General features: G+C 47.5%; 1 protein-coding gene across 5 annotated transcripts in view; it reads left to right on the top strand.

Moving 5' to 3' along the window:
* Positions 1-447: 447 nt before the first annotated feature.
* ppp1r26 (protein phosphatase 1, regulatory subunit 26) overlaps positions 448-15511 on the top strand; it is a 37305-nt gene continuing 22241 nt past the window's right edge. The window contains exons 1-2 of one of the 5 annotated variants that reach the window (XM_038781488.1): positions 448-539; positions 3091-7220. In XM_038781488.1, coding sequence (XP_038637416.1) covers positions 3151-7220 — 4070 coding nt within the window. In that variant the 5' untranslated portion in view covers positions 448-539; positions 3091-3150. Of the gene's footprint in view, positions 546-740; positions 1007-1042; positions 2090-2322; positions 2364-3090; positions 7221-15511 lie in introns of those variants that run through there. The other 4 variants (XM_038781487.1, XM_038781491.1, XM_038781486.1 and 1 more) reach the window with 4 other exon arrangements.

Here is a 15511-nt window from a genome sequence, read left to right as displayed (position 1 = left end):
AGCACTCCCTCAGTACTGACCCTCTGACAGTGCAGCAGATGCAATGGGAGTGTGAGCTTGTGATGGAATCGGACCATGGCCGTATTATTGTCTGAATTCTATCAGTGAACCGAGGCTGGTAGTTTGGACAATGCTCTCGGTTGGTGACTGTGGAAGATGCCCAGGCATGCAGGCATCTGGCAGGGCTGGCTTCAGTGTAAATACAATGCAGTTACTTGTCTGCCAGCTCTGAAGCACACGGCGCATGCTTTGCACGCTGCGGGACTATGTTAACTTTTTGTGATTCTCGCTGTATTGCAGAGTCAAAGACTGAGAGCAGAGTCTGCAGCAGTGAGAGGTGCTGATCTCTCCCCTCCTGTACACAGTGGCTGTGGGATCTCCCTGTGCTGAGCCTGCCCACCAGCCGGCCGGATCTACACGCCTAGTTATTTATTTATTTATTTATTGGCTTCTCCGCCTCCTCGCTCTGAACTTTGTCGCTGCGAGAGAGAGAGGGAGAGAGAGCGGGGCGGCTGCAGCAGCAACAGCAGCAACAGCAGCAGCAGGTATGGAGCGGGCAGCGCTGCACCCGGGGAACTGGCAGCTGTCAATCACCCCGGGACCTGTCAATCACCCCGGGACCTGTCAATCACCCCGGGACCTGTCAATCACTCCGGGACCTGTCAATCACTCCGGGACCTGTCAATCACGGCGGGCAGCGGCCGGGTTTTGGCGCCCGAGCTGCCGGTTGTCCGGCGGCGGCGGCCCGGCCCGGCCGGGCCTGGCCTCCCACTCGAGGCCTCGGGCCTGGCGGCCGGGCTGAGCCGGCCGCTTTCCTGTCGCTAGCCTCCGTTTTGAGGCCTGCAGTCCGGGGAGGAGGTGTCGGTGTCGCCCCGGTCTGAGGGCGCGGTGCCGCCCGCAGGTCCCCTCACTCCCAGCCCGGGGATGAGGAGGCCCCGGCTGGGCCTCGGGTCTGAGGCGAGCGGGCAGCCGCTGAGGGCAGGACGGAAGGCCGGAGGACAGGGAGGTTAGGGGCCCGCTCTTCCCCCCCCCCCCCCCTCGGGAGGCACTGACCACAGGGCCTGGGTACTATGGGCACTGACCACAGGGCCTGGGTACTATGGGCACTGATTACAGGGCCTGGGTACTATGGGCACTGACCACAGGGCCTGGGTACCATGGGCACTGACCACCCGGTCTGGTTACCATGGGCACTGACCACAGGGCCTGGGTACCATGGGCACTGACCACAGGGCCTGGGTACCATGGGCACTGACCACAGGGCCTAGGTACCATGGGCACTGACCACAGGGTCTGGGTACCATGGGCACTGACCACAGGGCCTGGGTACTATGGGCACTGACCACAGGGCCTGGGTACCATGGGCACTGACCACAGGGCCTGGGTACCATGGGCACTGACCACAGGGCCTGGGTACCATGGGCACTGACCACAGGGCCTGGGTACTATAGGCACTGACCACCAGGGTCTGGGTACTATAGGCACTGACCACCAGGGTCTGGGTACTATGGGCACTGACCACCCGGTCTGGGTACCATGGGCACTGACCACAGGGCCTGGGTACCATGGGCACTGACCATAGGGCCTGGGTACTATAGGCACTGACTACCAGGGTCTGGGTACTATGGGCACTGACCACCGGTGCCTGGGTACTATGGGCACTGACCACAGGTTCTGGGTACCATGGGGGGATCTCCAGTAAAGTTTGAACACCTTGTGTCTATTGGCAATGCAATTAGTGGGGCTTTATAGACTGAGTCCTTTGTTTCTCCATCCCACCTCCCCAAATCCCCACCCCAACACACAAGGAAACTAGGGTCCAGGAGAGGACTGAGATGCAGCTACCCCAGTTGAACATCCCCTTTGTTAATATTGGGGTGCAAAGTCCTGTTATGGCCCCAGATTTGGCCCATTTTCCCTGACCAGTCAAAGTGCAGTCTCCAATTGGCTCATAAATGGCCCTGGGTATTGAACCACCATTTCTTCATCTGGATGCTCTGTTCGTATGGAGAACCTCCTGACATCCATCTTCACCCTGCTTTTAAACTAGTTTGCAGTTCATGTAGACTCTGCAGCGATCTGGGAATGGGTCAGTACACACCAGGAAAGGGAGAGAGTATTTTTTTTTTTTTTAAATTTAGATTACCCAATTATTTTTTCCAATTAAGGGGCAATTTAGCGTGGCCAATCCACCTACTCTGGACATTTTTGGGTTGTGGGGGCGAAACCCACGCAGACACGGGGAGAATGTGCAAACTCCACACAGACATTGACCCAGAGCCGGGATCGAACCTGAGACCTCAGCGCTGTGAGGCGGTTGTGCTAACCACGGGAGAGAGTATTTTAATGGTGCTATCTGTAAAGTGAGCTTATCTCTCCTGTTATTGAGTGAAAGGTCTTTGCTTAGAACCGGTGTCGGCATCCAGGCTGTAGGCACTTTAAACTGATTCTGTGTGATGACCAATTCAAATTACCAGCAGTTTAATTTTCAACAACAGATGGCATTCATACAGCACCTTTAACATTGTCAAATGTACCAAGGTAGCACAAAGGGGCATTATCATTAAATTTGACACTGAGCCACATAAACAGATACTAGGACTGACGGCCAAACACTTAGCCATAGTCGTAGGTTTAAAGAGAGGAGAGGATTGGGGAGGAAACTCCAGAGCTTGGGTCCCAGTGAATTCTGTACTGTCGGAGATGTTGTCTCGTGAGTGAGACCCCCTTCACTACCTTGGATTGATTAACTAAATCAGGGCGTTCCCCATAGTCTTCCTGGCTGATATATATCTCTCAATCAACATCACTAAAAATAATTGGGTATTTTCACATTGTTCTTGATGGAACTTTGCTACATACAAATTCTCTGCTGTGTTTCCAACTTTACAACAGTTCAAAGGGCCTTTATTGGCAGTAAAATGTTTTGAGGCTTCCTGAGGTTATAAAAGGTGCTGTAGGAATGCAAGTGTTTCTTCAGGAAACGGTGAGGTAGAGACAGGAGGTGAGATTATTTCACTGAAGCTCACAGCAATTTAAGTTGTATCAGTTTATTGATGGTCTTTTTTTTTCTCCTGTGCTGTTCATTTACAGGATGTGAGTGGAACTGCAACACAGGTCACCTGTCTGGGCTCTCACTTTCCTGCTATAATGTTCTTCATGAATTTGGCGCCTATCTCTGCGGTCCAGACAGATTGGCATCCCTTTGGGGCACCCCAAAACTTCAGCCTCCCTCTGGGTTTCTCTGACTCGGGAGAGGAGTTCTCTGCTGTGCAAAGTGCTGTCAATGTGAATGTGCAAATGATCATAGAAAACCTGCAAAGCACTGACTCACCTTGTGCCATGAACAATGACCCCAGCAGCAACGCGCAGACAAACATAGCTGCAAAACGGCAGAGTGAGGGAATGTTAGACGGGACCGCCATCAGAGTTTTAAAGGGGGCTGCTGTGGAGGACCTGAAGACTGGCTATCCACCCTGTGCACTTGGCACAGAGGAATCCAGCTTGGGCCATTGCATTCTGGACTCCGACAGTGACGGGTCTGTTGACCGAGATATAGAAGAAGCAATCCAGGAATATCTGAAAAAGAGAACGGAAGATCTACCCTTGATATCAAAGGCTGTCCCCGACACTCCAGTCCCTCCAGCGACACGTGGAATCATCAAAGACTCTGTTGCAAATGTCAGCAATGGTATTTCATGTGGCCGAGAAGTGGTAGGCCCAACCAAACTAGAACTTGACTTTGTGAATATTGTCAGTCTGGATGCTGTGGGACCCAAATGTTCTTCACCCTCCAGCGTCAGCAGCAATGACTCTTTTGAACTGAGTATACAGGCAGAGATTGAAAGGTTCCTGCAAGACAAGCGGAGCAAGGAAACCGGCAGCAGCACCAGCACCAGTCTCCCTAAGAGCAAGCTTGCTTCTGCGGGGGGGACAGAACAGAAAGAAAATCTGGTGAAGGTGGAACAGAAGAAGCGGAAGAGATGCGTCAAATCCAGCACGGGGAACCAAACTCACCTTGTCAAACAGCCAGCGATGAATGCCAACTCAGAGGTATGCAGCACTAAATCCAACCATTTGGGGAAATCCGGAGCCGTCGGTAGTGTTGATCAAGGCAGTGATTCGAAAGGCAATGAAACGTTGACTATCAGGAAAAAACCACAAGCAAGGCATCGCTTTAAGGAACTCTACAAAAGTAACAATAATCAATGGAGCTTCAGCACTGAATTTGCTGAGCCAAGGGCCACCCCCATTGTTACAAGTGGAGAATTGTCTGATTCTAGCAGTGATGATGGGATTGAAGAAGCCATTCAACTTTACCAATTAGAACAGAAGAAAGAGAAAACCAAGGACGTTGCTTTGGTTCTTGGCTTGTTGCCTCACAAGGCCCCCAGCAATCAGAAAGGTGCTGATTTGCATGCGAGGAGCATGGAGAAAGAAACACCGGAGGCACCTGTGAGCAAGAAATGGATAGGCTGCGTCCCAAAGCCGGGAGAATTCCGTCCTCTCAACCTTTCCGATACTGACTCGAGTGATCAGTCCAGCGATGACTTTGTAACACAAAGAGAGACAGATACCACGGACTCCAGGCTTGGCTGGAAAAAAACATTCCAAGCTGAGACTCTGTCAGAATCTTCCCCAAAACAGGAAGGGCCTCTTGCGACCGAAGCACAGCCACCTTCCGATAGGATGATAGATGGGGCTCCTTTAGAAAGGGAAGAGAGAGTAGGCAAAAACAAGGCTACCACTGAGTGCACCTTTGCTGTCTCCAAGCGAGTCATGTCTTCCTCTGACAGTGAAAACAGTTCTGCAGACAGCAGTGACAGCATTGAAAAAGAAATTCAGAATTACTTGGCTTTGAAAGCGAACCAAAGCAGTCAGAAATCAGACGGAGTTGTGACTGTGAGTGAATTGAACACAACCTTACCCCAAGAACTGAAGAGAGAAGACAGCCTGAATGACTGTCCATCTTTGTTCTCTTCTTTGTCTTCGTCTTCACCTCGGACACCATTGCCGGAAAAAGCAAGGCTGAAGGATAACGCCTGCACTGATCATCAACTTGGAATGGAGAAGCCGAGAGAAAGTCAACCACTAGAGCTTAGCGCAGCACCTGTTGCGCTGACTGGTACCGTTGCCTCTAAGATTAAACTTAAAGTTGGCTCATCAGAACAAGACATATTTGACGTAAGGAATGTCGGGTGCGACCAGACGGTCAATCGAGATGAAGAAACGTCGTCTCCCATGGATTGGATTGTGGAGAAACTGTCCTGTGTTAAATATACCCATGATTCTTGGCAGACAGATGAGAAAAGTAGCTCACTGGACAGTGATGAGGACCTGGATACAGCTACAAAGGATCTCTTGAAAACCAGAAAGAAACTGGGGAAAAGATCAAGGGATGTGAAGAACCGGTGCAAGAAGCGAGTGCGGTTTACTGGAGCAGAAGTCCTTACTTACTCTGAGCAAAGCGTAGGAATTGGTGACCAAACTTTCAGGTCCCCTGAAGAAACTCTTACCGCTAGCCACGGCCCCTTAAAAAGCTGCTTATCAAAAAGTGACAAGGCAGCTTGCAGGCATTATTTAGACTTTAAGAATAAGGGGAACAAGAAAGCAGGGGAGCAATCGGAAAGTGAAAGCAGCAGCAACGTGACCAGAATTGGAAAGCCCAAGGTTGGTTTGTCACGTGGTGCTCCATCTGGCACCGCTGATGGTCCGACTTGGAAGAATGTGAAAGGCGGTGATAGCAGTTCCCCAGACAGCGATGATGGGATTGAGCAAGAAATTCTGAGGTTTCTCGCTGAAAAGGCCAGAGTGAACAGCAGATTGGACAAGCTCACAAACGAGCAAAACAAAGTGCAAGGATTGAACAAACAAGGAGGGGAAAGTGGATTGTTAGAAATGGCAGCCCAGGACGGAGCACTGTCTACCCTTTCTCAACAAGCTGAGGGATCTCGCGGCACCAATGTGAAAGGAACACATCACGTGCGAGATGAGCCTGCAGCTGGGTATTTTCCTGGAGGTATAGAAAGGACGGGCACTGAAAACAAGACTGATGTTAGAGGGAAGGATTCACTTCAGGATGTTCGTGGTACCTGCAGCGCACAACGCCAGACTGAACTTCGGCACATTATTGAAGAATCACCAGCAGCTTCCAAAACAGAAACTAAAGCTGGGATCATTCAGGAGAGTTGGCAGGTTGGCAACACGGACTGTCCTGGGAAAGGCACCGGTAATTGCCATTCTGGCTGGCACAGTGATATCCTTCAGGACAAAGAGGTTAATAATACCCCAAACAACGGTATCGGCCAGAATGTTCCGGGGAAATGGACAACTCTTGCTTTGGAAATGAAACAACCCTCGATTCAGGAGCAAAGTGTACAAGCCCTCGACCTCAGATTGTGGGGTGCAGGGCAGCATAAACTGAAAGCACATCAAATCAGATCCTCTGAGAAAACTGGAAACAAGTTGTGGGGTGTCTCCCAGACCAACCCGCCTGGTGACAATGTGTCAGTTGGTGGGGGGAAAGGAACCTGCAGAGGGGAGGAATATTTCAGAGACCACCAGTCAGATGTAGGCTGCAGTACAGACCAAAGCTCGCAAGCTGTAGTTAACACTCACTCCTCTCTGGGCTGGGCAAATAGTGCTAAAATGAAGTGCGAGGAGGGTAAAAATGCAGGGCCACCTTTAGGACCTCTGATGCCACCAGTAAGTCTTAATTCTCATTCCAGTGAGGTGAGCGGGTTCCCTAGTGCTGCAAGGCGAGAACAGAGTGACCATAATTATCAGAGTGGAATGAGGAGTGAAGGGAGAGAGCAGAGTGACGCTGTACACACACACTCTGACTGTCACCCCCAGCATCTGTTTGGGATGACAGGACCATCCAGATGTTTGCCAGTTGCTGTACCTGTCATGGCCTCAACCCACAAGGAAAGCATCAGGATAGAGCAGAGAGGCCACAATGTAGCTGCAGAGAGCACTACAGAAACACTATGCACAAGTAGAGAGGGTGATGAAACTCTCCCAGCCTCTCAGTGTCAGCCGCAGAGCCAGGCCTTGTCAGGAGCTGAGCTTGAGGAGCAAAGCAGCAGGGGCACAAGATCACAGGAGGCAGCAGAAGGGGAAAGTCCTGAAACCTTTTACGACCAAGCTAGCGATCATTCAGGTGACGACAGTAGAGTGGACACTGACAGGTCAGGACTGCAGAGACAGGGTGCTGAGTTGTAAGTATGTTGTACAGTAGCTTTTTTCTGAATTATTTACGATGCAGTCACTATGTTCAGTATAGATTCAAATGTGGAGGGGGGGGGGTTTAAACCAGGTACATCTCTGGATATAATAAATGTCGTTGTAAGTAAATCCTTTACTGGTTTAGCACAGTGGGCTAAACAGCTGGCTTGTAATGCAGGACAAGGCCAGCAGCACGGGTTCAATTCCCGTACCAGCCTCCCCGAACAGGCGCCGGAATCAGGCGACTCGGGGCTTTTCACAGTAACTTCATTGAAGCCTACTTGTGACAATAAGTGATTATTAACATTATTTATTATTATTACAGTCTGTTCAATGTAGGTTGATAGCAAACACATCGTTTGTTGAAACAAGTTTCTCCTCGGAGATAAGACACCCCCCCCCCCCGGGAGGCAGAGAGTTCTGTGCAACTGTCTAATTGATCCCTGAATTTCCACCTCCCCCATGGACACATTCCAGTTATTGAATCCACTTCAGGGCACCCACTGGTTCCATTCACTGATATTGCCCAAGAAGCCTGGCATGGGTTAAGCGCAGCCTAAAGATTAAGAAGGGTCCTCTGGGATCTGCTCTTGGTCTTTGCCAAGCTATCTGATCAGAGCCAGGGATACACCAAACAGTGTCAGCATCCTGAGGGTGCAGAGGGGGAAAGTCAGCCATGGCCAATGCTCTTGCTGCACTTACAGTGGCGGCAGGATGGACATTTTGCTCTGCTACCTCTTGTGGTTGAGTAGTGTTCACTGTGAGCTCACAGATTAATGACAAATGAGTGAGACTCTGGTAAGCAGCTTTGACAGCAATAATTGAAAGCATAGACAAGGATAACAGATCCTTTGTGTTCAATAAAGATCCAGCGGGTCTTCCGTTGAGGTGACAATAGGGGACTATACTCAAATGGACATTATGCCGTGCATTCTTTAGAATTGCTTACACATAGGTACACAACAATAATTTTGCGTGCAACCTTCCTTTTGTGACTGTGTGACAAGGCTGTCTATAGATGTGCTTCAATTTAAAACTAGTAGCATATGACTCGGGAACTTGTGAGGTTGGGTGTAAGCGCCTGAGTCTGTATGTGTGCACATCTGTCAGTGCATCTCTGTGCGCATCTGTGTGTGTGCATCTGTGAGTGTGTGTGTACCTGTCTGTATTTGTGCATCTGCATGTGTTTGTGTGTCTGCACATGTGTGCACCTGCGTGTGGGTATCTAAGTGTATGTGCATGTGTGTGTGTATGTGCGTGCCCGACGGCGTGTCTGCATGTGTGTATGCCTGCGTGTGTATGCGTCTGTATTTGGGTATCTGTGTGTGCATACCTGCGTATCTCTCTGTGTTTATGCGTGAGTGTGTGTGGGCACGCATCTTTGTGTGTTTGTGTGCATCCTTGTGTGTGCATTACTGCCTGTGTGTTTGTGTTTGCATCATCTGTGCGTGTGTGTCTGCGTGTGTGTGTGTCTGCGTGTGTGTGTGTCTGCGTGTGTGTGTGTCTGCGTGTGTGTGTGTGTGTGGGTCTGTCTGTGTGTGTGTCTGCCTGTATGTGTGTGAGTGAGTGTGTCTGTGTTTGGATTTGGAATATCAATGCTGGGAAATCAAACATTTTATTTTTCTGTTGTGAGTATATGTGTGAGCGTTGAAACTTCCAGGTCAGGTACTTCCAGGTCAGGTACAGCATCAACAGACACAGTAAAGGTCCATCTTGCTCTCCTCCCAACAATGTGCCTTAATCCCCCAAGCACCCTTTGCCTCACTCCCCACAAGGACGATATCTTCCCATTCCGGTGCGCCAGCCATCATTTGTAGATATCTGACATTGCCAATTCTCACAGGGGCTGGTTTAGCACAGGGCTAAATCGCTGGCTTGGAAAGCAGACCCAAGGCAGGCCAGCAGCACGGTTCAATTCCCGGACCAGCCTCCCCGAACAGGCGCCGGAATATGGCGACTAGGGGCTTTTCACAGTAACTTCATTTGAAGCCTACTTGTGACAATAAGCGATTTTCATTTTCATTTTTCATTTCAATTCTGGTGCCAGATTGTGGGCAGGTAGTGCCTGGAATTTATCCGACCAAATACAGAGGGTTGCTGACTTGCACCCCATCAGCTTGAACCTCAGTCTCTGTCCCAGAGCTGACAGGGAGTGCTGCTAATTGCTTTCTACCCTATCTTCCATGTGGATTGCAATAAGATTGAGATGTACATTCTCATAAAATTATCATCTGGATCATGTATTCTAACCTGGTTATTAAAGGTGGAGCCCTGTAGGCTCTGATCATTTTTATTCCAGTTACCAGTCTATTATATTGGACTGAGCTTTTTTTAAAAATTCGATCTCCAACAGAGACTTGTAAGGTTGGGTTTCCTCCACAATAAACTACTCAGTAATGTCAGCAGTGGTGCGATTCTGGAGTCATTTCATTGAGAAAAAGGCAGGGACCACAAATTAACACTGACCTAGGAGACAATTGACATTTGGTCGACTGCAGGGACCCATATTAGCACAAGCACAGTCTCTGTGGGGAGGTCAAGATTTGACTTTTAAAAGTTACTCCGAGTTTTCTAATAGGCAGCTGAGAAGCACTTTTAGAACCAAAAACAGAATCCTCTTCCCAGGTCCTCAGTTTTCACTGAATTAACGAATCTCGGGCAAGAGGAGGCAGTGCTGGGGGCCACTAAGGTTTTCCTCGGAGAAGGGGAGAGGAATATGTGGTGTTCAGTGATGCACGTGCTGGTACTGGCTGAGGGCAGGATTGGCTGAGCTGTGATGCCCTCCATAGTCAAACAGCCTGTTGTCACTCACTTGTGTAAAATAGGGTTGGATATTGTAAGGGCAACCAACGCATGTGAAAACGTACTTCACAAAGAAGGGGAGAGCAGTCAATCAAACTTTAATTTTGTATGAAAGGAACTTTGACTCCTGATTCAGAAATATATACATAGGCAAACAAGCACTGGAAATAACTCTCTGCCTTTTCTCTGTGTTTTATATTGAAATGTGAAATCTGTACAGACAATTCATACTCTAAGAGTATAGGATGGCATAGAATTTAATGAGAGTTTTCTTAATTCCTTAGCTCCTTATGTACGTGAAGTCTGGCATATTCTGCAAAAATCCCAAAGAATAATCCAAATTGGGTTTAAAGTGAGGGTTCCAGATCGTCCCTGTCTTCATTATGTCACAGTGTTATCACTAGGATTTCAGTAAGGAAAAATAGCAAGTAATAATTGCATATGGCAACACGGTGTCGCAGTGGTTAGCACTGATGCCTCATGGTGCCGAGGACCCGGGTTCGAGCCCAGCCCTGGGTCACTGTCCGTGTGGAGTTTGCACATTCTCCCCATGTCTGCATGGGTCTCACCCCCACAACCCAAAGATGTGTAGGGTAGGTGGATTGGCCACACTAAATTGCCCCTTAATTGAAAATAAAGAATTGGGTACTCTTAAATTTATTTCTAAAAAAGTAATAATTGCCTTAAGAAAATATTTTCCCATGATAGAATGTGTGAAAGTGCATTCACAGTAGATTCTGTAAAGTGTGTGGACTGGCTTGAAACAATGAAGAAGGTAATTGCAGTGCTGTGTCTGTCCGCATGTTTGAAAGGAACACAGCAGTACAACTCTGACTGATCGAGTCTGGAGAAAGTATTTTGACTGTTGCTGAAAAAATAGATTTTTTTTGTCAAAGCTTTTCGTTTTGCACTCGTCAGGAAGATTTGCAAGAATACCAAATGTTGAGGGAATAGCCATTTATACTGTATGGCAAGAGAGTGCTGATTGGTTGGCAAGTAGACTCTGATTGTTAAAGGTGTTGCCATGGAGAGTGCACCAGTTGATGGTGACTGACAGTTAACTGCCATGCATCGTTTGAAATTTAAGACAGACAGCTTTACCCTGGTTGGTCAAGGCATTGCCTTGAGTGAAACAGCGAATGGCTGCCACATATTTTGTTTAGTTGAAATAGGTACAATGTGTGTGTACCTGTTCTTTCTGTCTGCAAAGAACAGGACCCTATGTGTTAATATATGTAGTGTCCAGTACATGCAAATGCAGCACTCTACAAGTCCAACTGACGATCTTAAATTGGTTGTTAGCATAATCTTTAGCACACTGAGGATTATGTACCAAATATGGTCCAATCGCAGAATCATATCCAATGTTGAACACTGTGTTTGGAGTTTTATATGCACGGGCTGATTGGGTACGTCTATACAATCCACCAGTCTTTGGGATGCACGGCCTCCATACCTAGCATCACACTGACACTGAAATTAATATACTCTGTGCCACATTACACATTTGTGTGATGGGAAGAATGTTTTTTTGGCTTGACGGAAGCATCCTGTTAGTGGAGAATACCACTTGTGTTGCTGCTGCACAGTGGCATCATGTAACAGCTAGCTGCACTTGCTGCACAAATGTTTGCGATACCTTGCCCTTCCAGGGTTACCTGAGGTAGTTTGGGCACTTTCAAGGCCGAAAGGGACGTGCCTTAGGCCCGTTTATGACTTTGTGCGATATACAGTGCATAATGATTTGACCAGGATAGCCATTATCCCGTAGAATATCAATAATGCATCTATTTCGGCATCAAGCTTGCATGGTGAGCAAATGGCTCGGGTCTTATTTACAAGGTTGCTGATAAGACCGACGTTATTGTGCGTGGAAGAATCCCAGCGTGTATATTGAGCAGTGAAAGTAGTCTATAGTAAAGAACCACCTGGCAGATTTCTCGACCAGTACATCAAAGAAAGCATGTTCATTTGACTGCCCAATGTCAAAGATGAATTTCAGCAGAGGATGGAGCCCATTAAAGCATGTAATAAAATAATTACATGCAGCTGCAGACTAATATTTGCCAATTAACTGTCATTCACCATCAACTGGTGCATTCTCCATGGCAACGTCTCTGCCAATCAGTCCACCTGCCGACTAATCAGAGTCCACTTGCTAACCAATCAGCACTCTCTTCTCATACAGTATAAATCGTTCTTTTACATTTGGTATTATTGAGAATTATTCTGAGGAAAAGCTTTTACAAAAAAAGTATCTTTTCAGCAATATTCAAAATCTGTACCACCAGAAAGTATTTTGTGGTGCACATTCTGGGTACTGATTTTCAAACTTTTCTCGTGAAGTAGCTCCACTGAAACTATTGAGATACATCTAGGGAGCTGTTGTTGACCGATGTCTGGAAGCACGTCTCACACGCTTGTTGGTGGTATTCCCGAGGGACTGTCTCCGTGTCTGTCTGGGCCTCTGGGTACTCCAGTTTCCAACCACACTCCAAAGATGTGCAGGTTAGGTGGATTGGCCATTCTAAATTGCCTCTTAGTGTCCAATGGTTAGGTGGTGTTGCAGGTGAGTAGGGCTAGGTAGGGAACCCAAAGAGGGTCAGTGCAGACTTGTTGGGCCGAATGGGGTTCTATGAGACACAAATTTCACTTTAAACAATCACAATTGTTTATTGTCCTAAAAGCAACTTACTGGGCGGCATGGTGGCGCAGTGGTTAGCACTGCTGCCTCACGGCACTGAGGACCCGGGTTCGATCCCGGCCCCGGGTCACTGTGGTGTTTGCACATTCTCCCCTTGTTTGCGTGGGTCTCACCCCCACAACCCAAAGATGGGCAGGGTAGGTGGATTGGCCATGCTAAATTGCCCCTTAATTGGTGGGAAAAAAGACTTGGGTACTCTAAATTTATTTTAAAAAGCAACTCAGTGTGCTAATGAAATACTGTAATTCCATTAATTAAATCTGTTCTCATGTGTATGTGATATTACGCACCTGTGCTCAGGTGGATCTGGACTGGTGTGGGAGTACTCCTTCACCAAGTCTCAACTTTAGGCTGTCTCCTGGAGAGTTGGTCCTGATCTCTCTCTGGGTTCTCCTGCCTTGAATGGTTGTCAGTCCACTTTTATCCTCCTTTCTTCCAGCTACTGGAATTCGATTTACCAGTTGTATTATGTTAATCGATTTATTTTCTGGGCCCATCCTGCTGAATGGCCCATAGTTAACACCTCTTATCTCTTGTCCTATTCTATACAATAGGACAGGATGGGTTCACCTCTTGGTCGGGACATCTCTGACTCCAAATGTAATAAGTTCTGTCGTGGTGTTGTACAATATCCTGCAGGAAATACCACAGCTTGAAGTTTATGTCCAGTGAGTTCATCGTCCTTCAGGAATGTGACCAGCAGTTTCTAATAATGGGATTAACTCCTGACTGGCATTGCACCATCTCAACCTCTCAGCACCCCAACACGCGCCAGACAGAAATAGCACCCCATTCCCGAACCCCCTGACCAAACGTAGCCGAAGGTGGCAACTGCACCTTGCAGACAGCAGTATCATTTTCCATTAGCTTGCAGCAACACAAGTGAATGAATAAGTAGACAGATACAGCGACAGACATAAAGAGTGATCATGTCACATAATTCCTGGGTTCCCCCCCCTCATCGATCCAGGCAACCTTTGGACTGGGGTGAAATGCAGATGGTTGTAGGACATTTACTAGTGGTGGGAATGAAGAACACGGCTACAAGAACCGTCCAACAATGCTAGCGTATTATTGTTTTAAGTGAGATTATCTTCCCATCATTGATCACTGATTAAAACTGATGACAGCACTGATACAGCAACTTCTTTACCATCACAGAAGAACAATTGTTCCTATCTTTTGTTTTTAAATTATTCTATTCCTTTTAGCGTTTTACGTTGCTAAATAGCTTTGCTGTTGTGTGAAATTTCCTTGTAATGTTGAAATTGCTCCTCCATTTTTGCCTGAGGGGTATATTGATGCACATACTTTTTAACAAATTTGTGAAAATTATTTAAATTATAAGTTCCACATCTTCATGGCATTTATCTAATAAATAGCACAGACTGAGTTTGTGATTTTGTTTGTTTTTTGTTGATGATGTTCATGGGGACATATCTCTCTCTCTCTATCCCATTCTCGCTCTCTTTCTCTCTGATAGGCACAGTCTCTGTCTTTTTTCTGTTTGTGTGTTTGTCTCTCTCTCTCTCTCTCTCTCACACCAACCTTCCCCCTCACCCTCCCTCTCTCTTCCCCCTCTGCCTTGCTGACTCTGTGAAGGTGTGATTATTTCCTGTCTGCTATGTCTAGTGTTTTTACCATAGTCAGATTTTGCAAAATACATTTTTCCCCTTCTCTTTAAACAGCCCGCGTTGCGAGGGTAGCATGGCGGCACAGTGGCTAGCACTGGCACTACGACGCTGAGGACCCAGGTTCGAATCCCGGCCCTGGGTCACTGTCCGTGTGGAGTTTGCACATTCTCCCCGTGTTTGCGTGGGTTTCACCCCCACAGCCCAAAGATGTACAGGTTGGGTGGATTGGCCACGCTAAATTGCGCCTTAATTGGAAAAAAAAAATTGGGCACTCTAAATTTATTTTAAAAAACAACCCACGTTGTAGCCGCTGTCGCCGTGATCTCAGAGCCCAATTCAGATCAGAGTGCAAGACTGCAACTAAGGCCGAGTACTGTATCTGATTTATTTGTGATAGCTGGGCAACTTCCTGTGTATTGGATTAACAATGAGTGGGTATTGAACTGCAGTGACGCCATCCAGTCAGCATGGAAAGTGTTAAGCTCCCTGTAGAAACCAATAACTTTTTTAAAGGAGTTCAGACTTCTAGTGAGTGACTGCAAGGATCACACAAGATTTCAAGTTTTAAGACTTTTACTGCAACACACAAACTAAAACATTAACTAAACACTATTTCAGTCGGCAACATACTCTAAACTGCAGGACAGATCCCTCCCCCTTTAGTCTTTTACAACCAAATCACCCAGGCCCAGGCATCTTGTCAGCAGAATTCAGAACAAATGACATGACCCTTTCATTCCTCCATTTAACCCTAAATTAAAGACACAGTTTCAAACTAATCATATAAAACCTCACACTTCTAACAACTGTGCCAAATATATTGAGGACCATTCAGTCGTCCACTGTTAAATGTTTTTTGCTGGGAGCATCCTCTCGTGCATTAAATGCCAGCTGTCCTAATGCCCAATGTCTCTTGCTATCTAATTCTCCTTTACTGCATTCCAAGCCAGAAAGCTTAAATCGGAAGCAGAGCCTGAGTAGAATTCCACCTTGCTGGTGGAGGTGTGAAGGTGAAATGTAATAGTGGGCAGGGTCTCACCAGCTTATATCAGACATTATCGGCAGGATTCTCTGACCCCCCCGCCGGATTGGAGAATCCCCGGGGGGCGGCGTGAATACCGCCGGCTGCCGTATTCTCCGGGGT

Source organism: Scyliorhinus canicula, chromosome 21 (assembly GCF_902713615.1).
Source record: "Scyliorhinus canicula chromosome 21, sScyCan1.1, whole genome shotgun sequence".
In the NCBI taxonomy this organism is placed as follows: Eukaryota; Metazoa; Chordata; class Chondrichthyes; order Carcharhiniformes; family Scyliorhinidae; genus Scyliorhinus; species Scyliorhinus canicula.
Note: the sequence above shows the minus strand (reverse complement) of the source record. Positions and strands in the feature narration are given on the sequence as shown.